Source organism: Giraffa tippelskirchi, chromosome 3, assembly GCF_054371585.1.
Source record: "Giraffa tippelskirchi isolate mGirTip1 chromosome 3, T2T-mGirTip1v1.2.pri, whole genome shotgun sequence".
Taxonomy (NCBI): domain Eukaryota; kingdom Metazoa; phylum Chordata; class Mammalia; order Artiodactyla; family Giraffidae; genus Giraffa; species Giraffa tippelskirchi.
The window spans coordinates 31,464,066-31,491,363 of record NC_137277.1 but is presented as its reverse complement, the minus strand read 5'-3'; the positions used below and the strand labels follow the sequence as shown (position 1 = coordinate 31,491,363).

General features: G+C 45.0%; 1 protein-coding gene and 1 non-coding gene across 2 annotated transcripts in view; both read right to left on the bottom strand.

Annotated features, from left to right (window-relative positions):
- HS3ST3A1 (heparan sulfate-glucosamine 3-sulfotransferase 3A1) overlaps positions 1–24,833 on the bottom strand; it is an 83,821-nt gene extending 58,988 nt beyond the window's left edge. Inside the window, exon 1 of the mRNA XM_081580656.1 lies at positions 23,176–24,833. Within this exon, the coding sequence (XP_081436782.1) occupies positions 23,176–23,774 (599 nt within the window). The 5' untranslated portion in view covers positions 23,775–24,833. The remainder of the gene's footprint in view (positions 1–23,175) is intronic.
- Positions 3,289–3,360, bottom strand: TRNAC-ACA (transfer RNA cysteine (anticodon ACA)). The gene has a single exon. It is a non-coding gene; the product is annotated as a tRNA-Cys (tRNA).
- Positions 24,834–27,298: the final 2,465 nt, after the last annotated feature.

Genomic DNA, 27,298 nt, shown 5'->3' with positions numbered 1-27,298 from the left:
ATGTATCCATTCTCCCCCCAACTCCCCTCCCATCCAGGCTGCCACCGAACACTGAGCAGAGTTCCCTGTGCTACACAGTAGGTCCTTGCTGGTTATCCATTTTAAATACAGCAGTTTGGACATGTCCATCCCAAACTCCCTAACTATCCCTTACCCCCCAGCAACCATAAGTTCATTCTCTAAGTCTGTGAGCCTATTTCTGGTTTATAAGTAAGTTTATTTGTATCATTCCTTTTTAGGTTGCACACATAAGGGATGTCATGCGATATTTCTCCTTCTCCATCTGACTTACTTGGCCAGCCATGATTTTAAAGATGTTCACTTCTCACAACTAGCAACTTCTGAAATTTTAATGCAGGAAACTAGACTAGAAGTAAAATTCTGATGTACATCCAATCCCCTGGGGTAAAAAAGGCAAAACAGAACTTCCAAAGAGCACACTCAAGTCTCTCAAGGATGCCTGCCCTTGCCACCTGGCTGGTTTCCACATTCTCTGCTCCAAAATCCTAAAACGGGTCTTGGCCATCTCCCACTCCTCCCACCTTCCTGCTCACAGAAGCTGGGACCTGGGAATTCTATTCCGGGCACTGCTAATCCCCCCTGGAAAGTGGCACAGCACAGAAGACAGGAGCTAGTGGGTTAACCTAACCTCTCTTAGTCTCTCGACAGCTCCAACGTGATAAAACCTTCCAGAATTATTGACAGTCAAATATTCTCAACACATTTGCAAGACTCCAGCTGTTACCCAAGGATGCAAAGTAAACAAATGCTTGTAGGCTGCAGAAGGTATAAATCAGCAGTCAGGGCTACCAGCAGGCAAAGGAGGTTCATTTCTGGTATGTTCCAGTCTCTCCCCAAGAAGACTGATGGCTTCCCTCTTCCACTGGCTACTACAAAAGTCACTTCTTGCATTTGTCCTAAGATGATGAGAACAACAGATGCTTAGTCCTAATACACTTTTCCATGATAAAGGTAGGAAGTCCCCTACATGTATGAATGTGTTCCATTCTGAGAGTATGTTTTTAAGTCCAATTTGTTTGTAAGTCCAAACAAGTTAGCCTAGGTACCAAACTAACACAATCGGCTTTATAATACTGTACCCTACTAGGTTTATAACGCGTATGTGTGTTAATCACTCAGTTGTGTCCAACTCTTTGTGACCCCATGGACTATAGCCCACCAGGCTCCTCTGTCCATGGAATTCTCCAGGAAAGAACACTGGAGTGGGTTGCCATTTCCTCCTTCAGGGGATTTTCCCTGATCGCACCCAAGTCTCCTGCATGGCAGGCACATTCTTTACCGTCTGAGTCACCAGGGAAGCTCCAGTTTATAATACCTGTCACACAAATAATACATAAAAACAAACAAAAAATAAAATATTTTTTATTTTTACCATACCTTGAAAAGGACAGCAGTAGCAGCTACATCACCACTGCTTTTATGCTTGCTTCTGTTTGGGAAGATTTGTTGGGAAGTTTGGGACAGCCTGAGCTTGAAATGAAGACACTGCACTACCGTACTCTACACGGCGCTGCACAGTAAAGGATACAAAAGCACAACCACTTGTAGAGGATGCACACACTTTACAATGTGCTCCAGACACGTCAACTAACTGACATGATTGGACATGGAAACACACGTTCCCATCTTTGAGAGCCCGCACTTGAAGGTTCCCATGTAGGGGACTTACTGTCTAAACAATTTTGGAAACGGGAAGAGAAATCATCACTGGTACCTAATTTCAGCATGCTAGCATTTAATGCCTCTTCTTTCAGTCTTTTTTTTTTTTTTTTTGCCTTACTTTTATTTCAGTATCATGTGTGCTGTGCTCAGTTGCTTCGGGCATGTCTGACTCTTTGTGATCCCCATGGGCCATAGCCCTCCAGGCTCCTCTGTCCATGGGATTCTCCAGGCAAGAATACTGGAGTGGGTTGCCAAGCCCTCCTCCGTCAGTATCCCACACTGTTATTTACAATCATTTTACCCCATGAACTTTTCATGTATTTACAGGAGCTTGGGATTCCCAAGTATCTCATTTTTTAAAAAATCACAACAACCCTCTAACTCGAGCCAGGTAAAAATTCTTGGCCATGTTCTACAGAGAAGGAAAGGATGACACGGGCATTTGATGGTGAGTTGCTCAGCAGCACAAAGAGGCAAGAGAAGCTCGTTGTCATCAAAGCTCTCTCCTCAGATGTCTGCAAACCCAGGGAGCTCAGGGTTCGTGACTTCAGCCCACACAAGCTCATGGGTCATGAGAACAAGAGCCACAGCTGGAGTTAACGGGAGAAAGTGGGGGCTGGGGGTGGCTTGGAGGAACAGCATCAGTAGTCTAACTAGCGTGTGCCTCCCAGAGCAATAAAGCCAGTGTTCTTGTGAGTTGTATGGTCCTGAGGGGAATTCCAAAAGAAAAAAATCCCACCCGCATGCTCTGTGTGGTGGCAACCTTGGAATGTCTATAGTGAGATGGCTTTGATGACCTTGGCTCCTGTGGATCTACAGATCCTGCGTTGTTTCTAATCCAATCTCCTTAGTTTTATATTTTACACTCTGCAACTGATGCATTATTCTAGTATATGCACTTCTCTCTGAAACTGCTGGAAGAAAATCTCCCTCAGAGGGCATCCAAGATGGCACTGGGTACCATCCAAGATGGCACTGGGTACAAATATGCCAACTCCAATGGTCTCAGTGACTAACTGCCAAAACTACCCCAACTTTCCCAGAGCCCTGTGGTATCTGAGGGAGTTGCTGTGCCCTGAGGGATCGTGAAAACAAAAGAGAATCCACAGTCGTGGGAAAAATATGTGATAAAACAAGCGCAGTGCGACTTCCCTGGCAGTCCACTGGTTAAGACTTCACCTTCTAACGCAGGGGGCACAGGTTTGATCCTTGGTTGGGGAACTAAGACCCAGCATGCCACATGGTGTGGTCAAAAAAATTTTTTTTAATTACTAGAAGTATAAAAAAATGTTAAAAATAGACTCTAGGTAGTGAGTAGAAGGACATTTACTATAAAATCCTTTTAACTTTATACTGAAATGTTTCATAACAAAATGCTATTTTGAAAATTAGTCTTCTCCTAAGTCATAGAGGGATAGATGTTTTTCATCTGCCTTCATCTCCCTTCTCCTCACCCTTTACCATGTCTTTCTTGAAGTGAAGTGAAGTCACAGTCATGTCCGATTCTTTGTGACCCTATGGACTGTAGTTACCAGGCTCCTCCATCCATGGGATTTTCTAGGCAAGAGTACTGGAGTGGGCTGCCATTTCCTTCTCCAGAGGATCTTCCCAACCCAGGGATCGAACCCGGGTCTCCCGCATTGTAGGCAGATGCTTTACCACCTCAGCCACCAGGGAAGTTTTTCTTACCTTTATGAATTCCTTGAGAACATGTCTCTAAAGATGACCAAATATGTTCAGAAAACACTGAGTTGAACGCAGTTTTTAAGAAAAAAAAACTGAGGTCCTAACAAGGGGAACGGACTTGTCCCAGGTCATCACCTAGAGGGCTCAGGAGCAGGTCTCCCAGGGGATGGATAGCTGGACCTCTGTCTTGAGGCTGTGACTTGAAAGGATGAGACAACACTCCTGGGCATTTTAGGAGGTTTAAGAGAAGCCGAAATGCTAAGAACAAAGTAGGAGCAAGCAGAGGCAATGAGAGAGCAGTTTGGAGCATCTGATCCTGCAGATACAGGGCTCATGTCTTCTTGTTCAAATGGAATTTTCTCTCTGTGTTTGAGAATCCTGGAAACAGAGAAACTTGATCACATTTCTACCTGTACAACACTGCTGGGAGTATAAATTCACACCATCATCATCATCATTTTGGAAATCAATTCGCCAATATATATCAAATATTCACAGCCTTTGACCTTAGGATTCTATTTCTCAGAGTTCACTCCAAACAAGTTGGATTCAATATAACAAAAAGCTCTACAAAAATATCCATCAAAGTACTGTGTAAAATAGCCCCAAATTAAAAAGTGATTAACTGGGCTTCCCCATTGACTCAGTGGGTAAAGAACCCACCTGCAACACAGGAGATGTGGGTTCGACCCCTGAGTCAGGAAGATTCCCTAGAAGAGGAAATGGCAACTCACTCCAGTATTCTTGCCTGGGAAATCCCATGGACAGAGGAGCCTGGCAGGCTACAGTCCAGGTTGCAAAAAAGCTGGATATGACGGAGCAGCAGAATAGCAGTAAAAAGTGATTAAAGGCTAAATGATAAGTAAATTATGACATATTCTTCAAAGAGGACTTAGAAGTCATTACAATATTTATCAAAGGTCTAACAATGGAGTTAGAAAATGTTTATATGAAACTTCCAAATGATAAAACTCCTAACAAATTGTACATATGCCCTGAGTCTAATTAGATCAACAAAATTTTAAAAATATGTGATACACAGTGAAATGCCTGAGGAAAAATACATCAGATGGGTACAAAGCTTGTCTGTACCGCACCGCACTTGCTACATTTTCTGTGATGGTATATAATCAGCTGTACTGTAACTCACAATGCACATTCCCAAACCCTCCACTATATAAAATCACATCATAAAAACCACAGAGCTTATGTGGAAAACAGAGTAAGCGTACAACACCCTCGAACTTTATCAGGGGCACACTTTTTTGAAAGGTAGGAACCTAACAATAAGGGTAACACAGTTGTCACACCTGAACTGGTTAAGAAATTCATATATACAACAATAAATACGACACTTGACCTTGAAAAAGCCCTGATGTTTTCCGTGGAAGTGGGCATTGGGAAGATTGCAGCTTGGGAGTTATTGTAAAGTGTTGAAGGAAGGTTGTCAAAAATGCGACAGAAACTTGTTGACCAGACACGGATGAATGTGAGTCAGAACTGGAGCTGAGCTGAGGTGGCTGGTGGATAGGTGAGGCACGTATCTGCATGTGTGTGTTCTTACACGACTCAGTTCAGCTGAGTGCAGTTTCCTGCATTCATCTAGTGTTTCTTTCAGGCTTCCGCGGTGGCTCAGTGGAAAAGAAACCCCCTGCAACGCAGGAGATGGGGGTTTGAGCCCTGGTCTGGGAAGATCCCCTGGAGAAGGAAAGGGCAACCCAGTTCAGTATACTTGCCTGGAGAATTCCATGGACAGAGGAGCCTGGTAGGCTACAGTCCAGGGGGGTCGCAAAGTGTTGGACACGACTGAGTGACTAAAAAACAACAACAACAAAAGTGTTTCTTGAGGATGAAAATGTACATGAGCAAATCTAAAACTGGCATTATACTCGAATGGTTCTTTCTCTAAATCATGAATTCCACTGGAACAAACTCCACGCTTTCGAAACAATCACTGTAGCAGAACTACTGTATTATCTTTCTTATAAATAAATGTGAATATGAGCTACTAAAATCTTCTTTTTAAAGTTGTCCACACACTCTGCACTGCCTCAAAACAACTAGTCACACGAATAAAGAATAAACAGATGAGATCCTGCTCTGCAACTGGTAGGCAAAAGAAGCTAAGAACTGACTAAATAGTTCAATCCTTCAAATAAATCAGGTTATACCAGTGTTTGGGGGCTTCCCATGTGGCTCGGTGGTAAAGAACTTGCCTGCCAATGCAGGAGACACAGGTTCGATCCCTGAGTCAGGAAGATCCCCTAGAGTTGGAACTGGCAACCCACTCCAGTATTCTTGCCTAGAAAACTCCATGGACAGAGGAGCCAATGGGCTACGGTTCATGGGGTCGCAGAGACAACACGTCTGAGAGACTTAGCACACACAAACATCAGTTTCTTAAGACATATCAGGAGATGATCTGTCGACCAGAGTAGCTATGGAGCCGTTTTAATATTAATAAACTTCGGTCTGTCAGATAAGTATTGGGCCAAATGACTCGGAGTTCATTTCCAATATGAGATTTTACAATTGTGTACTTATTTCTTAATAATCGATTTTGGGATAACTGCAAACAAGTCCAGTTCCTAGAGAAAGCTTTAGTATAAACTCTGCAAAATTCAAACAGGAATTAAGTACAGTAAAAGTAAATTCAGTCACACTGTTCTGAGCCTAAATTTTTCAAGTTTTCAAAAAAAATATTTACAACATATTTGTTATTTAGTTGCAGCTGTGTCTAAAAAAGCTGCAACTATGCCTTACTTCCATCCTTTTTACATGATCGGGTGCTGTTAAACAGTCTGCATTATTTTTATGTGATTATAGATTCCTCTCTAATTAATGTCTCAGCATTTTGGTGCCGACAGAATACAACCCACAGACTCAGATTCGTGAATATCACCTGCGAAGGATACGGAAACCAACTTGAAATTTTCCTCTGATTTTCAACTTACTTGACTTAAGAAAACAAACACATAGACACGAAAAGGCCTTTCCTGGGAAACAGATTGTCCCGCGGGACACTTCCCCTTCTGATGGATGTGATAAAGGGGGAAGCGACTTGTTTGGCAAAGTATAGGACGTCATTACTCAAGTCTGAGTTCAACAGTTCAGATCTGTAGGGCCTTGGGGAGGAACGAAAAGTACTTTCTTTAAGGAAAATGATCTTGCCCACGCTTTCAAAAACTGAGCTAGCATATTCGACTAAGTTCTGATAAGAGGCAATCAGAAGTCAGACGCCCACATCACTGTGTTGAAACTGTTTACGTATCTAGTGAGAATGCAATTTTTAAGAACTTCCTGTTTTGAACCATTTCACTTGAACCTTTAAAACTGTGCTAAGACTATAAGACTAGCTGCATGGAAGTCCCATGCTCAAGTTTATGTACTAACAGAGCTGTTTAAATGAACTATTATTTATTTGGTTTTTTTTTTTTTGTATAAATGAAGGGGAAACATGCCTGCGAGAAGAGAGTCAAAATACAATCTATCCAAATGGATGGACAGCAGGGTCCTGCTGTATAGCACAGGGACTGTATTCAGTACCCCATGATAAACCGTAATGGAAAAGAATACATGTATGTATAACCGAGTCACTCTGCTGTATAGCAGAAATTAGTACAACATTGGGAATCAACTACATATCAATGCAAACTTTTAGATACATACATATACATCTGTATATCTTAGCCCTGAAGCATACTAACTTGCTTCAGTTGTGTCTGACTCTTTGGGACCCTCTGGACTGTAGAGTACAGGCTCCTCTGTCCACTGGATTCTCCAGGCAAGAATACTGGAGTGGGCTGCCATGCCCTCCTCCAGGGGATCTTTCCAACCCAGGGATCAAGCCCACATCTCCTACGTCTTCTGCATTAGCAGGCAGGTTCCTCACCACTAGCGCCAAGTGGAAAGCCCTATATATATATTATAAGGGTGAGCACAAACATCTCTTCATCTGGGAATTTCAGGATGCACAAATATATATATTATATATATATATATTTATTTATATATGTGCATATACGTAAATCTCTCCATTGATGTAGTTTGATAACAATCAGGGAATTGGTCATTGCATGATTCACGTCCAACAGATTTGTAAGTGAAATGAAAGTCACTCAGTTGTGTCCGACTCTTTGTGACCCCATGGACTATACAGTGCATGGAATTCTCTAGGCCAGAATCCTGGAGTGGGTAGCATTTCCCTTCTCCAGTGGATCTTCCGGACCCAGGAATCGAACCGGGGTCTCCTGTATTGAAGGTGGATTCTTTACCAACTGAGCTATCAGGATCTGTAAGGACTTCATAATAATCACCTGTTAACATCTGTATACCTCTGTTTACACATCATATCATGCCACTCATCATTTTCCTGTTCCCCTTCCCCAAGAAATCAATAATCTGTTATAAGAAATCACATTTGACATTTTGTCATATTTTCCCCAAATCCTCTTTGTTAGCTATGCTGTCTCGGACAGTATTCCCAGCAGGCACGCTGACAGAGTGCGACTTTCACTTCACCTACAAATCTGTTGGACATGAATCATGCCATGAGACACACAAATCCCCAGAGGAATCTACCGAGAACAAGGGCGCCCACCAGCCAGACCTGAACCACCTTTCCCACCTCATACCCCTCCACGTGGGTTTCTAGGCCCCTTGATCGGTGGCCTCTGAGGCATTTGTTCCAAAGTGTTTCTCTTTGTCTTCCCCTTCTAGCGTTCTGCTTTCTCCACTGCTGCAATTACGTAGTAATCTGGCCACACAATGCAACGCTCTCCAGTTCTGTCGCACAAATGCAGATGGCTATGGGGTGCCTGGTTTCATTTTAATCAGGATATTAGCTGAGCGAAGATTCCATGCAGTCATTTGTATACCCTTAAGCCCTCTAGGGCACTGCAGGCTCAGAACGGTGTGACTGAATTTAGTTTTATGATATTCAGTTCCCGTTTGAGTTTCACAGACTTTGTACTAAATCTCAACTCTCTAGGAACTGAACTTGTTTGTTCTTGTTGTTGTTGTTTAGTTGCTAAGTTGTGTCTGACTCTTTGCGACCCCGGGAACTGGAGCCCACCAGACTCCTCTGTCCATAGGATTTCCCAGGTGAGAACACTGCAGTGGGTTGCCACGGTTCTCTGCAAGTCTCACACACTCCCCTTCCCTCCACCCTCCTCCTCTCCAAACTGACCCCCTTGATCCATCACCATGCTGTTTAAAAGCCCCTCACCTCAATTTCTGAGTGGCCTAGAAAGGACCACCACAGTGAAATAGATTAATTAGTTACAATATTCCAAGACTAAACCTAGAGAGATGCCAAGAAAATAGCTTCTGAACTTTAGGTACTCGAGTATCCTTATTTTAAGCCATTTTCAACTTGCAATGTCCTCCAAGTCCTTTCTCCATGAGGCTCTTTGAATCAGACAGAAATGACTGCCATCGACTTACATGAGAAATGCACACTACACAGACAATTTTTTCCCACAAGCAATAAATTTGTGAGTCAAACAGTAGGAATACGTTGGTTTGCTTTTCTAAGTTTTTTCTCCCCCTCCCTTTTTTTAATGTTTTCTCATCATCACCAAAATTCCCAGTGAAAAGGAAAATATCAGAAGCATTACAATGTCCGCTATTAGGCATTCACTGAGAAGAAATAGGATGTCACCAATGAAAGAATATCCACGGTTGAAACTTTAAATTTCAGTGTTGGTAAGAGAAAACACAAAGTATTCAAATGTCTTCTTTCTTTCAGGGAATTTTCAAGTGAGTTTTCAAAAAGATAGGGATTCTTAAAACAAGTTTATTTTGCTTTCTACCCTTGCGATGGAGTTTAGAATAGACTCATGCAGCACTGCCTTGGAAATTAGCCACTACACGTTTCCCAGAATGTTCAAGAAAATTAAATAGGAATATCTGATGCTACTTGTGTGTAAAAACTCGTGCAGAAAGCCTCACGTATCCATCCAAAGAGCACAATCTGCAATTAAAAGAAAAAAAAGGGATTTCCTCGGCGATGCAGTGGTTAGAAATTTGTCTTCCAAAGCAGGGGGCATGGGTTCAATCCCTGGTCAGGGAACTAAAATCCACATGCCATGCAGCACAACTAAAAAATTTTAAACTTAAAATTAAAAAATAACGTGTTAAAAAATAAAATGCATCTGAGAGTTGGACGATTTTGTATGAAAAATGCAAAATATCTCATTGATAATGTTTTGCTGTTGATTATGCATTGAAATTATAATACTTCAGGCATATTGGTTTCTATCAAAATATTATTAGACTCCCTACACATGCCATGGAATAGCCTCAAAAATCCTTTCCGACACTTTGATCCCAGTTTGCCATCTCACTCCTCACCTGCAAACTCAGACTGTTGGCTGAAACCACAGGGTGGGACTGCATTTCAGGACAGAGGTCAGGTGACCCCAACACAGGATGCCCAGGCATCCAAAAGATGGAAGGAAAAATGGAGAAGTGGAGGAAGATGTATGTAAATTAAACACGTACTCAAGTACAAAGTCAAGGAACAGCAAAACGCATTACTAGACTTTTTATATATAAAAAGAAAAGACCAAAGACCGCTTGGATGTGTTTATATGATGTCTTTTCCAAAGTAAAATGTTTGTCATTGAGCACATGAATCACCTTTACATGAAATGCCATCGTCCTGCACAAGTCTGCATATTTCAAAAAGTTCCCACAGGTCACTCCCAGGATGGACTCTTCTAGCCTCATCTGGCCAAGAGGAGCTGTAATTTCTGAGTGATGCTTTGTGGGGAGTCCATCAGCTACATTATGCATCCTCAGCACCTCCCATGAGTGTTCATGGTGGATACTCACCTGAGAGTTACATGATAAGTAAAGTAAGGGAAGGTCCAGGGACATACGTGAAGCTTTTAGCCTGTCCTGGAAATCTGAAAAGCATGTCCAGTGAGCCAAAGGCTTGTTTGGGTCAATCAAGTTTTACTGGGACATAGCCAAGCCCATTCGTTTACATATTGGGAGGTAGCCACATCCATCATTTACATATTAAGGAAGCTCCAATACTTTGGCCACCTGATGCAAAGAGCCCACTCATTGGAAAAGACCATGATGCTGAGAAACACTGAAAGCAAAAGGAGGGTGGCAGAGGATGAGACGGCTAGCATCACCAACTCAATGGACATGAATTTGAGCAAAGTCCAGGAGACAGCGGAGGACAGGGAAGCCTGGCGTGCTGCAGTCCATGGGGTCGCAGAGAGTTGGACACGACTGAGTGACTGAAAAACAAGGCTGCTCTCCTGCTAAGAAACAGAGTTGAACATTTGTGATGGAGACCGTCTGACTAACAAAATCTAAAACATTTACTATTGGCCCTTTCCAGAAAAAAAACTGATGACCCATGACCTAAGGCATCATTTTTGTTTCACTAAACAAATAGTGAATCTCTTCTGTGACAGGTTCCAGGGCCCGGAGATAGAAGGTGGAAAAAGACTGAGGTGAGTTTCTGGAGGGACACCCCTGGCACGTTCATTGTAGTCTTTTCACACAAGACCTCTGCTCACACTGGCCAGTGTTTTTCAGAGTTTTTTCTAATGAGCGCCACTACTGACAAGTACATTTTATCTCCAACCTTCCTGCACACACTCTACTTATCTGTGTTCGTACCTGAAGCAAGTTTGTCAAGGTAATATTTGCCTAGGTTACTACCTGGGATTCACTCTCCTATTTTATGCTATTATAACCCCTTCCATTAAAAAATTCTAATTGGCTTTATTATACACCAATGTCTTGCAATTCAGAGTTTGAAAAACTCTTAGTACACACAAGATTTTTACCGCTGACTCGAATCTTCACTGTAAGCCAAAGGTTAAAAACTAGCAGCCGCTCTGGGTCAGATGAGGTCGATTTACTCCATCTTTGCAGAATTTTGGTTTTTTTGAGTTTTTGTTTTGAATGTTAATTATTTCTCACTATGGTTTCTAAAAAATCAATATCCCAAGATTCTTTAGAGAAATCAGAGGGCTTGGCAATTAGAAGTCTACTTTCCTGTTAACTGTCAACTGGACCCGAGAAGTGGTTTCTCCATTGTTTGCTTCCAACTTGCCACCCTTTGCCACCTGAAAACCCCAAGAACTTTCCTCACACGCATTAGCTCCCCATGACCTCCTCCCATAGAAATATGAAACAGATTCAATGTGTTTTCTTTCCATCATTAAACCCTAGTAGGGCATTTTAGTAGACCCTCTGGCTTTGGGGAAAGCCTTTTTAATAGATACTGTTGTAATCTCAAGTCCTCCTACAGCAAGAAGAAAAAGACCTCATTAGAAAGAAAAACAAGCAGCCTTTATTTCTTAAAAAAGAAAAAAAGCCCACAACATTTGATGAAAGAAAACTACAAGCATAATTAAAGTCCAGCAGAAAATTAAGAAAAAGAACCAGATGCCAGATTTGTTTACCCGACAGCTTTGTTTGTAAAACAAAATCGCTTCATCACTGCAGTCTGTTCTTACGGCCAGAACTTTCCAAAGCATCCACTGGGAGCAAACATGGCTTCAGTTAAGGAAGGTGACGAGGGGAGGGGAGCAGTTAGCCCTGGGAATGCAACTTTCACTGCAGCTTAACCCAGTTCCCTTTTTAAAATACCTGAGCATAATGAGTATCTGCAAAGATTTACGACCGTAACAAACATACCATTTTTGACTTTGTCACTCAAACCAGTTTGGCAACTTTGATATTTCCTATTGAAAGGAGAGCTCTAATCCAAATGAGAACTCTGAAAAAGGGAAAGGAATTTTATTTCTATAATTTGATTGATTACTTCCTACTCCAAACGCTCAAGAGAGAAAAAGAAAATGTTCTCCTGTCTGCACTTGGATTTCTCCCACTAATCTTTTACAAACAGGTAACAATCATAAAACAAATTACTTATGAGGATCCAAAGGCCAATGGTGCTACCTGGGTTCCCAAATCTATAAGCATGAAAATATTGGTGAAAACATGTGAGAGGAAAGCCAGAAATGCAAAGATGAATTGATCACTGACTCAATTTGATTCAGTGTTTTAATTCACCAGTCTTGGAAGGAGAGAAAATAATGCCATCAATTGTTCCATTCTCTGGAATATTTTTGCCATTGATATAAATCCTCCAAAATAAAATTTACATAATTCAGAGCAAGCAATGGTTTCCCAGTTGTAGTCTCCAGAATTTTACCATGAAAAACAGAAGCTCTGAGCTCTTGTCTTTGGTTTAATCTTAGGCAAGGCACCCTGTTTTTTCATAGGCAGAAGACAATTTCTAAGATATCTTCTAATTTCAATTTTCTTTACATTTTCTGATTGTTAGAACCAAAGAAGTGCAAATCGACAGTCATGTCTTATTTGGCAATGACCTGACCACTATAGTATAGAGCCTGGCACTAATAATGACCAACTGGCAGAATAATTAGATAAGAGTTATTCATAACAATAATAATGAAGATCCACAGAAGAGTGCTGGGGGGTAAAAACTGGGCTATGGGCTGACTGGGAGTATTAACACTTCTAAAGAATAAAAGTGTCAGTCTAAAAGTGCAAATACAGAAAAGAGTAAGAAAGATGGACTTCGGCAGTGACTCAGCCATGTTCAGGGCGGGGTCGTTGGGGGTTTCCCACAGTCAAAAGAGAGCACAGGGTTGACGATCCTAAGAAATGAGTACAGCCACCAACTCACCCTGCCCCCCACTTCCAGGAGCAGCCAGCCGCCTTCTCATTATATTCCTGACACTATTTTGGCCTCCCCATGCAGCCGTTTAGAAGGAGGAAACTTGTTCGTCTGGACCACTAAACAAAGAGGATTTTTTTTCCCCATGGTGATTGTTATTTTTTAATGGATGGGTGATAAATCAATTGGATGGCTCAGGATTTCTGATATGCTTACAGATGAACTCTGTGAACATCACAGAACATCCTCCTGGGTGGGTCATAGGCTGGACCACGAACCTAGTCTTAACACATTTAAGAAGCTTGAGGTCATGATATGCATCTTTTTGGAACATAGTGGTATGAAGCTAGAAATCAGGGACAAGAAGAAAACTAGAAAATTCACAAATATGTAGACTGAACAACACGATTAGTCAGAGAACAACCAATGAGTCAGAGAAGACATCAAAAAACGTAAATTTTAAAAATAACTTGAGACAAATAAAAATGGAAAGGAAACACTCCAAAACCTCAGGGGATGCAGTAAAAGCAGTTCTAAGAGGGAGGTTCATAGTGATAAATGCCTGCATTCAAGAAAATGAAATAAACAACCTAACTTTACCCTGCAAGGAATCAGAAAAAGAAGAACCACCTAAGCCCACAGTTATTAGAAGGAATAAAATAACAAAAATCAGAGTGAAAATAAATGAAATAGAAACTAAAATGACATTTCATCAAATGTACGTTGCAGGTTCAATTATTTCGCTATATTTATAAAGTTCCAAACTGCATGAAGAAAAGTGTCTGCCATCTAAGGTGAAAAAATGCCAAACAAGCCCAGAATAGCATTAAATCATAGAAATTATTTTTATCTATACAAGCATTTAGTAGCTTGTCCTTGGCACGACACAGGTTCATAAAACAGATTCAATCAAGGTAAGTGAGTCAAGGATTAAGAGGAAATACTGTTATCTTCTTTGAGTCTCGAGATGTAGCCAGAGTTGTTTTCTTGTTCTGCTTTAGTAAAAATGTAATTTTTATTTTGACAGCCGTTAAGAATATCAAAGGAGATGTTTTGAGGCAGATTTTCATAATTCTATTAAGCCAGAGCCTCCGATGCACAACTGTGTGCTTAAAAACAGAAGCAGAAAATGCCAGTGTGCCGCCCAGACGGGAACTTGGGAGTCTGATAACATTGGCATCCCAGGCTTCGTTGTTCCAGCAGGAAGAACCACCCAGAATGCCCAGGTCCAGCCCTCCAGCACTCTGGGAGTAGGATTTTCTCCTTTCCTCCCTCTCCTTCACACCTGCAATTGCTCCAGATCTGCATCGCTGCTGCAGCGGGTCTCACAAGCCAGGGTCTACACCAAAGGTTAAAGCACAAGGTCAAGTAAGGAGATAGACTATTTAAACTGAGGGGACTTCCCTGGCAGTCCAGTGGCCAAGACGTCACGCTCCCAATGCAGGGGGCCAAGGTTGATCCCTGGTGAAGGAACTTGATCCCACATGCTGCAATTAAAGAGCCCACATGCCCCAACTAAGACCTGGTACAGCCAAATAAATAAATATTTTTTAAAAAAGAATATTTAAGCTCACCCCTAAAATCTAGACTGTGTTGTCATCCTAGCTTAAGGTGCATCCACAGGCACGGGTCCGTCCATCCCTCTAACCTACATCGCCAGCTTCCCCACCCCTGACAACTCCTCCTCCTTGGCTGGCAGCAACAACAGGCAAAGCCAGATGCCCACGTCAGATCTTCCTCTGACTCCCACTTCAGTCCTTTGTGTCCTCAAAAGCCCATCACCGACATCAAAGCTTTTGCTCTTCAGCCTGAGAGGGCTTCAGTCAGGGCTGGGTGACTTTATACCTTCGTGATGTGACACTTGCCAGCCACAAAGAACAGAAAAGGAACACAAAACTGTCTCTGCCCATGTTTCAGAGACAAGAGAGCAGAAAGGGGAGCCCCGAGCCAACTTTATTATGAAATAAGCTGTGGGAAAGATCAGCATGTCTAGAGCAACAGGTGCTGGTGTGGAGGGGAGCTGGCTAGCCCATGTTGGGGGGCGGGATGGGGGGTGGGGGAACTGGAAGGAGAGGAGCAAAGGGGCTCGCTTGGTAGAGGGTTTCAGAATGAACCCTCGTGCCCTCTGCCTTCTTTGTTTTTGTTCCTTTGTTTTAACTGGAGTATAACTGCTTTACAATGTTGGGTTCGTTTCTGCTATACAACACTGTGAATCAGCCAGAAGTACACATAGAGCCCCCTCTCAAACCCCTCTCGAACCCTCATCCCACCCCTCTGCCTTCTTTGTTAATGATGCTCTTTTCCCCTTGGTTTTGGGATCATTCTAGACAACACAATTGTAAACAAAACAGTACAGAAAATTCTCAGAAACCCCTTCACCCAGACAGCTTCCCCCGAGGTTATCACCTTCCCTGGTCAAGGATCAAACCAAGAAACTAACCTTACTATGACAGCACAAACTCAACCACACACGTCAGTCACATATCCTCAGTTTTCCATCAACGCCCTTTTTCTATTTTGGGACCCAGCGGATGGTACCAGATTCTATTTACTCATTAGTAATTAGTCTCTCTTGTCCCCTTCCGGCGGTGAGAAATGTCTCGGTCTCATTTTGCTAGTCTCGATCTCAACATTTGTGAAAATGCCGCTCAGGTATTTTGTGGCAGCCCCATCCATTCATGTTTTCTCACGACCAGATGGGGGTCAAGCATTTGGCAGGGGCAGAAAACCCCACACATGAAGCCTTCTTTCCTGCACTACACCAGGGGTTACAGGATCTCAGGGGCTTCCCTGGTGGCTCAGATGGTAAAGAATCTGCCTGCAATGTGGGAGACTCGGGTTAGATCCCTGGGTCGGGAAGATTCCCTGGAGAAGAAAATGGAAACCCACTCCAATATTCTTGCCTGGAGAATCCCATGGACAGAGGAGCCTGGTGGGCTACAGTCTATGAGGTCACAAAGAGTTGGACATGACTGACTCAAACACACACACACACAAAATCTCAACAGGAAAAGAAGGGGATGTCATCCACCTCACCTGGATTGGGTGTGGTCTGCCAGGTTCCTCCACTGTAACATTCCTATAAGTCCCTTATCACCCACGCTTACTTTCAAATTAAAAAAAAACAAAACTGGAGTCGAATTGATTTACAATGTTGCATTAATTTCACATCTAGAACAAAGTAATTCAGATACACATACATATCTATTTTTTCAGATATTTTTCCCATATAGGTTATTACAGAATACTGAGTAGAGTTCTCTGTGCTATATAGTAGGTCCATTATTGGGTACCTATTTTATATATAGTAGTGTATACCTGCCCACCCCGCTCCCCAGGCCCTGGACGGCTTCACAGGAAGCCGTCTCCTGCTGGAAACTCTGAAAGGACCTTCCTATAAGACTGTCCCACAAGGATAGATCTTCCAAAGTGTATCTCAGGCATATCAAGGGTTAAACAGGCTTCTGGGTGCCACCCCGTAAGAATCCTGGGACCCTCCTCAAGAGCCTGTCCAACGGGGTGGAAGAAATAAGACGGCATGACTGATGTTGAAATAAAAATCATCTGGAAGTATTTTCATGTGAAGCTGGTTTTCAGAAACAGAGGCAAAACACACTAACAAAACTAATCTGGGGCATATGGTATTTCTTTCAGGCATGCACATTTCTAATACAAATCTCCTAATCACTTCTACCTTGTTTTTCAGGTTTATTGTCAAGGCAGGTCTTTATTTCTCTCTAAAGGATAACCTCCCTGCCTGAAAGAGCGGGCTCAGGCAGAGAGGCTGTAAGTGCTACCCAACATGATTTTCCCTCCTTGTTTTTTGTTTAAAAAATATGGGGAGACCAAATATACTGATCATGATGAAGTTTTCCAAGTTCAGCCCTTTGGGTTCCTTGCGGACTCTCCCTACCACTAGGTGGCGCTAAATGTCACATTCAAAGTGGGCTGCTCTCAGGAGTCCCTGAACAGGATTTTTTTCTTTTTTTAATTTTGCAAGAATATCACAAGCCAAAAGCCAAGTACTAAGTTTCCTTTTTTACTAAATATTTCCTCTTTTCTTTTCTTTTTTTTTTTTAACATTTACCGCCTTGCGTGCGTGTTCAGCCGCTAAGCCGTGTCCCACTCTTTAGGACTTCATTGACTGTAAACAGCCAGGCTCCTCGGTTCGTAGGATTTTTCAGGCAACAATACCGGAGTGGATTCCCATTCCCTTCTCCGGGGGATCTTCCCAACCCAGGTATGGAACCTGGGTCTCCCGCATTGGCATATGGGTTCTCTACCACTGAGCCACCTGGGAAGCCCACATTTACAGCCATCTGACAGCAAATCTGAACTTCTGGAATACAGCTTTCAAAGGATCACAGATTAAATGTAACAGTCATGACCACATGAGTGATATAAAAAAATCAGAAGTTGCATCACCGGAGGCAAGCAGCTGGGAATATGCTTCAGGTCTACTGAACTCGGCATTTCCTCAATTTCTAGCTTCTGGTTTCACATAAGTTTATTTTACATAGGCTTATTTATTAACTGTATCAATATCCCCCCCAATGCCCATAGAGACTTTTTAACTGTATCAAATTAACAAAGATTTTAAAGTGCTGGCAAACATTTTAAGACATTCTTACAAACGCAAAGACTAGGGAGCCAAAATATTACTGAGGTGCAATTTCCTCTGGTTACAATATTAAAGGCATATGCCTTAATAAGAAACCTTATTTCCACAATAAGGATTCATCACTTAAGGAGAAACAAACTTTCTCAAAGCTTCAAGTCTAGTATCACTAGGAAGCACAAGGAGAAATGATGCTTTTTATCAGCTAAGTTCCTGTTCCTTAGTGGAGAAAGGGAAAGCTTTTCCCTAAGGAAAAGCACTACATCTATGAAGTTTCCAACCCAGCAACCTGAGTGACGGTTAAGTGTGATGTGCAGTTGTTCAAGCGCATCCCATAGAGACAGGCAAGCCTTAGTTGTTTATATCAAGTGGGTTTGTTTGCTCTGTGACACTCTCCTCCTAAGACGGGAGCTTCCGGCCTATGTACGGTCACTCCTTCTTGTCATTAACTGCACAAGCTTATTTTGTTCTCACGACCCCTCCAGAACACAGATTTGGCATGTCCTCTTTCTGGGCCCATCCACAGACATTTCTATGAGACAAATATTTGGGCCAAAGCATTTTTAGGTTTTTTTTTTTAAAGGGAAGGCAGGATATGACAATAGGATTTTCGCTCCTAGATGGCTATGTGTTTCACATACACTCTACCAGCACGTGATAAATCTCATTGCTCAAAGGGAATAATCACTCACACCAGGTATTCCCACTCCAGGCTGTACCAAGCATGGCTTTGCTATTGTTGTCGTTGTTGTTTTTAATGCCTGTTTCCAGTCCTGTGGCCACTGCTGAGTTTTAATATCCTAGACCCTGTTTCACCTAGGTGTCTGATACTGCTCAGACGTTCCCTAACCACTAAGTAACATTCCTGTTATCAGTTCTATCACTTTCTCCACCTACTGGGTGCCTGCTCTTGAATGTGGGTTCATGCACAAACCTGAGTGCACACGCGCACGCACACACACACTCACACACACACACACACACACACACAGACGAGACTGTTGAACTTGTCTTGCCGGGGAGGTCTACTGGGGGGGATGAACCCAGAGCAAACAAAATGGCAGCATGAGGCTTCTCGAAGGTGCCGTTTGCAACCTCCTGTTCGATGGAAAGCATCCAGTCACTGAGGACTCCTGGGAGCAAATGAATGAAAGACATGGTGCCCTTTCCCCCTCCAAAGACACAGGACTCAGGGCCCAAAGCTGCTTCTCCCCACTTTCCCCCCTCCCAACCTTTCATCCCTTCTAAGGTCTTTCACTCCCCTCTGAGGACACAGGGCCTCTTCGGACAGGAGTCCCCAGGACCTTGCATGGGTGGCCAGACTCCTGTGGCTCAAATTTCATCCCCCACCCTTCCTGCAGAAGGGCTGGTGGCTCACAAGGGTGGGAAAGAGGACACGGGGGTGCTCTACAGCTGCTCCCAGCTGCTCTGAGATGCCCATCACCCCCAACAGGAACCGAAAGTGCCTCTGCTCAGCCTGCCTCTCCTGTGGATGATAAACAAGGCCGTGATCGGGAAGGGTCAGAGAGCTTCACATTCTGAAGCCATGGAAAGAACCATCTCCCGAACTCCAAGCTGAGTCACCTCTGATCTTCCTGGATACTACGCAGAGGTGCCCAAACTCCGGGACCTAATGTCTGATGATCAGAGGTGGAGCTGACGTAACCATAAAAGAAATAAAGTGCACAATAAATGTAATACACTTGAATAATTCTAAAACCACCCCCTACCCCAAGTCCGTGGAAAAATTGTCTTCTACAAAACCCGTCCCTGGTGCCAAAAAGACTGGGGACCACTGCTACAGAGTTAAATAATATTGGCAACATTTTTCTCTGCGGAAATCATCCAGTCTCACTAAAAAGCTGAATCAAAATATAGGAATGAGATATGCTAGCATAAGGGATTAGACAACGAACACTTAACTATCTTGTCCCAAAATAAAAGACTGAAGTGTCACAGAATGCAAACATATACATACATATATAATACATAGTATGTATAAGCACACACACGTATCTTTAAATACTTCATAAATAGGTATTTTTTTATCTTAGGAGGTAAGATAAAAGCTAAGGTATCTCTTTAGGAGAAAAATAACCATACATCATAATTGGTGCAAATATACAAGCAGAGTGGGGGGGGGGCCTTCTTATTGAATTACAAGTTCACCTGGTCTTGAACTACAGCAGAGGTATCCAGTCTTAACTTTCAGAAAAGATCTTAACGTTTTGAAATTAATGAAACAATTCCCCACTTTTCTGGAGGAACCCGCCACACATCCGATGGACGTGGAGACAGAGCATGGCGAAGGACTGCTTTCCCGTGTTGCATGAGCCAGACATTTGGCGTCGTCCTGATAGCATGTCGGCTAAATTAAGTCATGTGGAATGTTTTCTAAACCCCATCAGGGCAGAGTTTCATATCCAGAAAACTCCACTGAAGCTTCCTAAATTATCATTAACAAATTCCCTGGCATACTAAAATGTCCCTGTGTCTCGCTGATTTGAGAGTACTATTCAGACATTTTAAATCAATATGAATAATTTCCTTTTTAGAGATTTTGAATAAACTTGTTTTCTTAAGCTTTGCTACACACTTGTCCAAACGAAGAAACCATTGATTACACTATTTCTGGGATGTAGTTTACAAAGTATCATTAATTTTCTTCCCCAGAGAGAGAAATGTATTGACACATCCTAGCAACAGGCTTTTTAAACTATCAAACTCAATTTCCAAGAAATTTTTCTCCCAACTTCCTATCAGCAACAGATTTGTGCCATCATCAGGACGGTAGGGGGCGCTGCCACAACAAACTATTGTGGCAAATGGAGAGAAACTTCACTGGGAGAAAAAACAAGGCCAGACTTGGATAATTCTCCCATGCCAATGAGCATCTAAAAAATATTGTAAAGATTTTTTTTCTCTTGGAATAACTCACTTCAGGGCTCAAATACTAGGGTTTTCTTTCTGTTCCTTTGTGTGTGTGGTGGGGGGTGGCATTTCATAAGTGTGTGTTCGAAATCCTATATTACAATTTTGGGACTGAATCAAGAAGGTCTAAAAGGAATCCCTTTACCTGAAATACTGGCTAAACACAAGAGCTAAAACGTGCCTAATAGATGGTGTTGTGCATGATTTTCTTTTTCATGTTTAAGTCTTCAGTCTTTTCCACAAACATCTAACTCCAAGTTCAGAGCCAAGATGAAAGAGAACTGTGGCAAAATTTCATTAAATAATCGCATAATCCAGGCTCCATAGGTTGGACTTTTTTAATAAGAGTTTACCATGTAATTGAGTTAAACTTAAATTTATGCATCCAATAAAAGACCATTGCAAATGGTAAAACAAAGACATTGCTCCAACACTTAGAAAATTAAATTCACCAAACCATGAAGTCTACTGTGCAGTTATTTTTGTAACCACCATAAATTGCTTTATAAAACTCCTCTACCCAAGTAAACAATCCAAGGAGATATTTACTTTACAGCATGCATCCAGTTTCCAAGCAAGAGAGCAGCCTGAAAGTTTATGACTTTTTCTTCTTTTTTTTAAATTGCCTCTCCCTTCTAAAAAAAAAAGAAAACAAAACAAAAACTTGTGTTTCTAGTTACCTTGAAACCTTCCTTCTCTTACACAAGCTCAGAAAGGTCCACGGAAAATAAGATCCAGCTCTCTGGATATACTGTACCCTCAGATACTCATCTCTGAAACGGGAAGAAACAATCCTACTTTGTGGAAATAAAGTCTATGTGGCGAAACAAAAATACAGGGGCTTAGTACTAAATATTTCACCATACTTAACAGCACCTCAGAGTCCATCGTCTTAGATGTTCTGGGGCAGTGGGTTTGAAATGTGTTCACTTACAGCCATGTACCGGGCCGCATTCAATGCAAACTGCTTTAGATAAGAGTTTCAGGGGGTCTTTAATCACTTCTTTCTTGTGTCCTTGATGGAAAAAACAGAGCTGCCTTTGTGCTAAGAAGAAGGACCTGTTGTTTCCAGATTCAACAGGTCATTTTTATAAGAACTTCCCAGAGGATACAACAGAAATGACAGAAACACAAGGGGATTTTTTTAAGTGGCTGATGATTTTAAATTGATATATATCCCATGGCACGGGAAGGCTGTTTGTTTCTCTTTCCAACAAATGGAAAGTTACTGTTTGAAACATGTTTAATGTTCAAGTTTGACTTTTAGGACGAAACCGTTTTCTCCTGAGTTGGGTTACTGTAAATTTGCTTCCTGTGCTTGACTCTCAAGTAAATAAACTTGTCAAATCACGTTCATTTCTCTTTGGGGGATGAATGGCTAATTGAGTGGGCTTTTGAAATATACTTAAATGGTGTTGTACCTTTTGTAGTGTCATTTCAGTTAAAATAACAAGGAGAAGGCACATTTAATGAACAAGATAAAACTTTAGAAAATGGAAAATAAATTCCAGCGTATTTTTTCCTTATGCTCCGAGGAGAGAAAAAAGCACCAATATTTTATAGCAAACAAAACCCAGGTGACACTAAGATTTATTAGAGTTTGGCTTATTCTGTTATTAAAGGTGGTCTGAATTTTAGAAGACTGGCAAATTTAAGATTAAGATCTAAATCAGCCTTGTTTCCTACACCGCATTAGGAGGGTTTTTTCACAGCGTTACCAAGATTCCTATCTTTCCCCCAATTTTCTTCCTTCAACAAAAATTTCAGCTACCTCATTTACAAAGGGAATTGTTTGAAGATCTTTAGAAAAGTTTCTGCCAGTCCAGAGACAAAAGGTACTCTTTCCGACAAATACAGAAGGCATTTTGTACAGTTTCCTCGCCCTAAACAAAAGTTATTGCCAACAAAGCCTTTTTAAAACCACGCTCACATACATACCCCCAAACTTAAGAGTCTAGTTCTTGACACTTTAAGTGTCTGTATTACTTACCACTCAGAACAATTATCTATATTACTTACCACCCAGGACAATTCTCTGGCAAAGAGTTAAGATAAGTAAATAAATAGGCGATGGCAAAGACTGCATTAACCCCAGGGAAGGGCCCAGAAGATAAAGGAGAAATAGAAACAGGTTTCCTTGGGGAAAGGATCCACCAGGTTACTTATCTAGTAATTGGTGGGCAGGTTTCTAACATGGCAGGGACATTCTCTCTCTCTCTCTCTATTTCCACAGAGTAGGAGAAAATGAAGAGATGGGCTATTTGTGGGCAAGGGAATCCGAAAAACTGAAGAAAAATATCTCCAAGGCCAAAATATCCCCCACCCCCGTCCCCATCCACTTTATTGTGGAAATCAAGTCTATATGGTAAATCGAAAATACAGGGGTTAGTACTAAATATTTCGCCCTATTTAGACAGAGGCAGGGTGGGGGAAAGACTCCTCGTCTTAAGGACAGCTACTGGTGACCCTCTGCCCTCTGATGAAATCGAGGGAGATGCACGGGGTGAGGGTCGCCGCGGGCTCCTGGGACCCCCAGCGCGCGCTCCGGCCGCCCCCGCCCTGCCCCGCGTCCGCTCACCGGTACCAGGCGAGGCCCTTGTCGTAGCTGCGATCGAAGAAGTGGGGCTCTGCGCCCACGGCGCGCACGTCGGGGTGCACGCGCAGGAACTCCAGCAGCGCCCGCGTGCCGCCCTTCTTCACGCCGATGATGATGGCCTGCGGCAGCTGCTTGCTCCCCTCGTCCAGCAGCAGGGCCAAGGTCCCCGGCGGGGTCTCGGCCACGCTGCTCCCGGCCCCGGAGCCGCCGAGACTCCCCGCCAGCCCGGCGGGCTCCTCTTCCCCGGCCGTCTCCTCGCCGTCGTCTCGCGGGGCGGGCGGCCGGCGCCTCGGCCGCGGCCGCACTTGCAGGAGGCGCTTCCTTCGCGCGGCCGCGGGCCACGCGGCCAGCTCCCCGGGGCCTCCAGCCGGGACGCCGCGGCCCGGGGTCCCCGCCTCCTCGCCGCCGCCGGTCCGCCCCACGACGGGGCCCGACAGGGTCTGGCAGCGCTCGGCCAGGCAGTAGAAGACGTAGAGGGACGTGAGCAGAGAGCAGAGCATCAGCAAGAACTTGCGGAAGACGCTGCGGGACAGCGGCTCTGCCGAGGTGGGGTGGGCGCCAGCGGGGCCCGTAGGGGCCATCCTAGCCGGAGGCGACGTCGGGCAGCGCGCGGGCCATGCTAGGCCGGGACTCCGCCAGGTGCCGGGACATTCTCCGGGGGCTCCTGCGCGCTGGACCGAGGCCACATCGCCCTGCGCCCCTGCGGCCGTGCGAGCTGCCCGGGCGGCAGCAGCCGGGGCTCCTCCGGGAGATGGAGGCCCCGGAGCCGCGCGCGGGATCCCAGCCTCCGGTCGGTCGAGGGGGCGGGAAGGGGGACGTGATGCCGTGCTTAAGAAACCATCGTCTTAGACTCGCCCAAGTCCTCGGCCCGGGGTCGCGCTCGGCACCCCAGGTCCCCGAGAGTTGCCGGAACGGGGATCTCGGCGGCGGGTAGCGAAGGAGTGCGTCTCAGCCCCGGGCCGGAGCGGCCTTTCAGCGAGCGTCCCAGTTCAGCGATCGTGCATCTCTCGCTCGGTCCCGGAGAGCGGACGCGCGGCTCCCGGGTCGCTGGGCTCCGCGCGCTCCAGACCGCGGCGGGGACAGCGCCTCCAAGCCGCCGCTTGCCCGGTCCCCGGCCCGCCTGGGTGCGCGCTCCCGGCCCTGGGGCGAGGTCCCCCGAGTCCCTCTGCCGGAGCGGGAGCCAGAGGGCCAGCGCCCAGTCGTCCGCCCCTCTCCGCGCGCGCCCGGCCGCTCCGGCGGCTCTCGGCCCCACCTGGGAGCGGCGCGGCTGAACCGGGCTGCGCGGGACCCGTCTGCAGCCGCAGCCACTGCGCTCCCCGCCTCCTCGCCGCCTCCCCGGCCGTCGCCGCCGCCACACGTGGAGCTCCGAGGGCAGCAAACTTGGCGGTGACGTCAGCGGCCGGGGCCGGACCAGCCCCCGGAGGAGCCCGGGCTGGGGGGACAGGCGGGCGCGCCCGGGAGAAGGTGGCGCAGACCCCGCGGCGGCCGCCCAATGACCGCGGAGAGGGCGGGGGCGACCGAGGCGACGCCCCTTCCCTACTCCGCCCACCCCGTCCCCTCCACCCTAGCCGGCTGCCTCGCCCCCTCGGAGCCAGGCCGGGTCTGCTGCGGCTTCTGGGACCTCTGACCCGCAGGCGCGCGCAGGGGCCGGATCCCCGGGGCCTGACTTCCACCCCGCGAGGCACGCTCTCCATCAGGGGCTCCCAAACCACTCCGACGCCGCTCAGCCCAGCGCAGCCCCTACCCCGCCGATGCCTGTGCTCCGGGTCCCTCCCTCCAGGGTCGCTCCGTCCTCACCCCGGAGCCGCCAGCTCCCCACCTCCGCGAACCTTCGGAAGTTTCGTTGCTGGCGGTTCCCGGGACCGCGCCGCGCGCCGCGCCCCCGGCTCTCCGGGGCGAACTGGATTCCTTCGCTGCGGCTTCGCCTCCCACCTACCCTGCTGTCCACTGCGGACTTCCGAGTGAAGCCTTCTGCCCGCAGCAGCTTTTGGTGTTTTGTTGTTTTTGTTTTTCATTTCATTGTTTCCCGTATGTTAGTTTAGGAATGATCAAAGCTTCCCTGGACCTGGAAAGGTCCAACCTCTTAGGAAATGAGCCAATAACTGAATCAAATGGAGAAATTCAGAATTCTTTTTTAAAGAAATCAACTCCGATTCCAAATCCATAGGCCCAGTTTTTGATGAAGGAATTCTTTTAGTGTTGTTTGTACGTGTGTGTGTATGTGTGTGTGTGCTTTCGTGCGCGAGCGTGCGCGCCCCAGTGCGGAGTTAAATGTCTCCTGAGCAGCGGTTTCCTGGTTCGCTTGCCCCCCCTGACCCTACATCCTCTCCCCGCGCTCCTCAGAGAGCGGGTCAGAAAGGCCTACAAATCGCCTTGCTGTTTAATGGAGGGAGGTGGCCCGTGGAACCTGCATGAGGTGGTTTTTAATTCCAATCCGATTTGTTCCTGATTTCTTGGTTTCCTAGTCTCAGCAGGACGCCCCGCAATGTGGGCGGTAGCCTGGCCGCCTCACACTTACCCTTGCAGGCCGTGCAGGCCGCTTTCGGGGCGCCCGGTGGGTGCTGCCCAGGGCTGGCCGCGGCCGCGGAGCCGGGGGTGCAGGGAGCTCCTGTTGCCCAATGTGGGGACTTGGCCCGCCTGCCTTCCCGCGCTCCATCTGACGTGGAAGTGAAGTCTTTATAACCTTTCCAGGGCGATCTGGCGGTTTCTGACTCTGGGTGCCTGGGTGGAATTGCTGTATGTGTGCCAGCTGGATAAATACTCAGGGCTGGACGTGGTTTTCTGTTTATGAAGTGCCAATCCCAGCCTTTTCTGTCCACTGGTGAAGAGTTTGTTAGGTTCTGCTTCCATAAAGCAATGAACTTTTACAAGGATGAGCAATAAGTCCTGCCAAGCGTTAATGCCTCATTGTGTCCTAATGCTGGATGTCAACAATCTAGTTGAGCTTTAATATATTTTAGGTTATCTCTAGATATTTCAGTCTGACTTGCAGAAGTAAGACCAAAGAAAAGAGAAGATAATTTTAAAGTTATTCTGAAAACATGTGCAATCCCATAAATGTTTACAAACATGGTTGGATTTTCCCATCTGGAAATGGTGGTGGCCAAGTTCCCTTTTAGCTTCAGCTCCAACATGGAATATCATGACTTTCACATTCCAAGTACAGGTATTTCCTTTACGTGGGTATTAAACACCCACACTATGTAGGAGACGGGGTTCTCAGAACCACTCACACCATATCTAGCTCTAGGGCAGCCCTGTACCTTAGAAATAAGCCGTGAATACAAGCCCCATAGGTCATTTTAAATGTCTAGTAGCCACCTTAAACATGGTAAAAAGAAACAGGTGAAGTTAATTTTAGTAATGTACCCTACATACCTAGAAATGTGATTTTAACATGTCAATATAAAAATGACTGAGGTCATTTATGTTCTTTCTTTTCATACCAAGTCTTCAAAATCCAGCGTGTGTTTGGCACCACAGTGGCCAAACCATCATGGAAGCCAGAGAGCTTGGGAGCCTGTTGATGTCAGCTCTCTAGGTGAGCCTCTTGGAGCAGAAGCAGGGGGTGACATGGATCTGGATGAGCAAGCAGCTGATGTCCTGCGTGTGGGGAAACACAGGTCTTAGGGGCTTGTAATCTCGATGAGACAAAACATGCACACACTCTTTAGAATGCAACAGTGCACTGTGTTCCAGCAAATGACCGACAGTGCTACCCACTCACCAGATTCATATCCAGCTCCTGGATGTGCCCTGAAAGATGGCCAAGATTTCCCAAAGTACATGGAATTGAAGAATGACCTTGTTGAAGATGGAGTAAGATTGTTGCAGGTGGAGATGAGCATAGTGGTATTTCCAGACTGAGAAACAAGCAGAATTATTACAAGACCATATTAAGAAGTGTTTTTACCACTGTTTTTGTTGTTGCTTAGTCACTAAGTTGTGCCTGATCTGTTTGCGACCCTGTGGTCTGTAGACTACTGTGCTTTTCTATCCATGGGATTTCCCAGGCAAGAATACTGGAGTGGATTGCTGTTTCCTTCTCCAGGGGATCTGCCTGACCCATGAACTGAACCTGTGTCTCCTGCATTGGCAGGCGAAT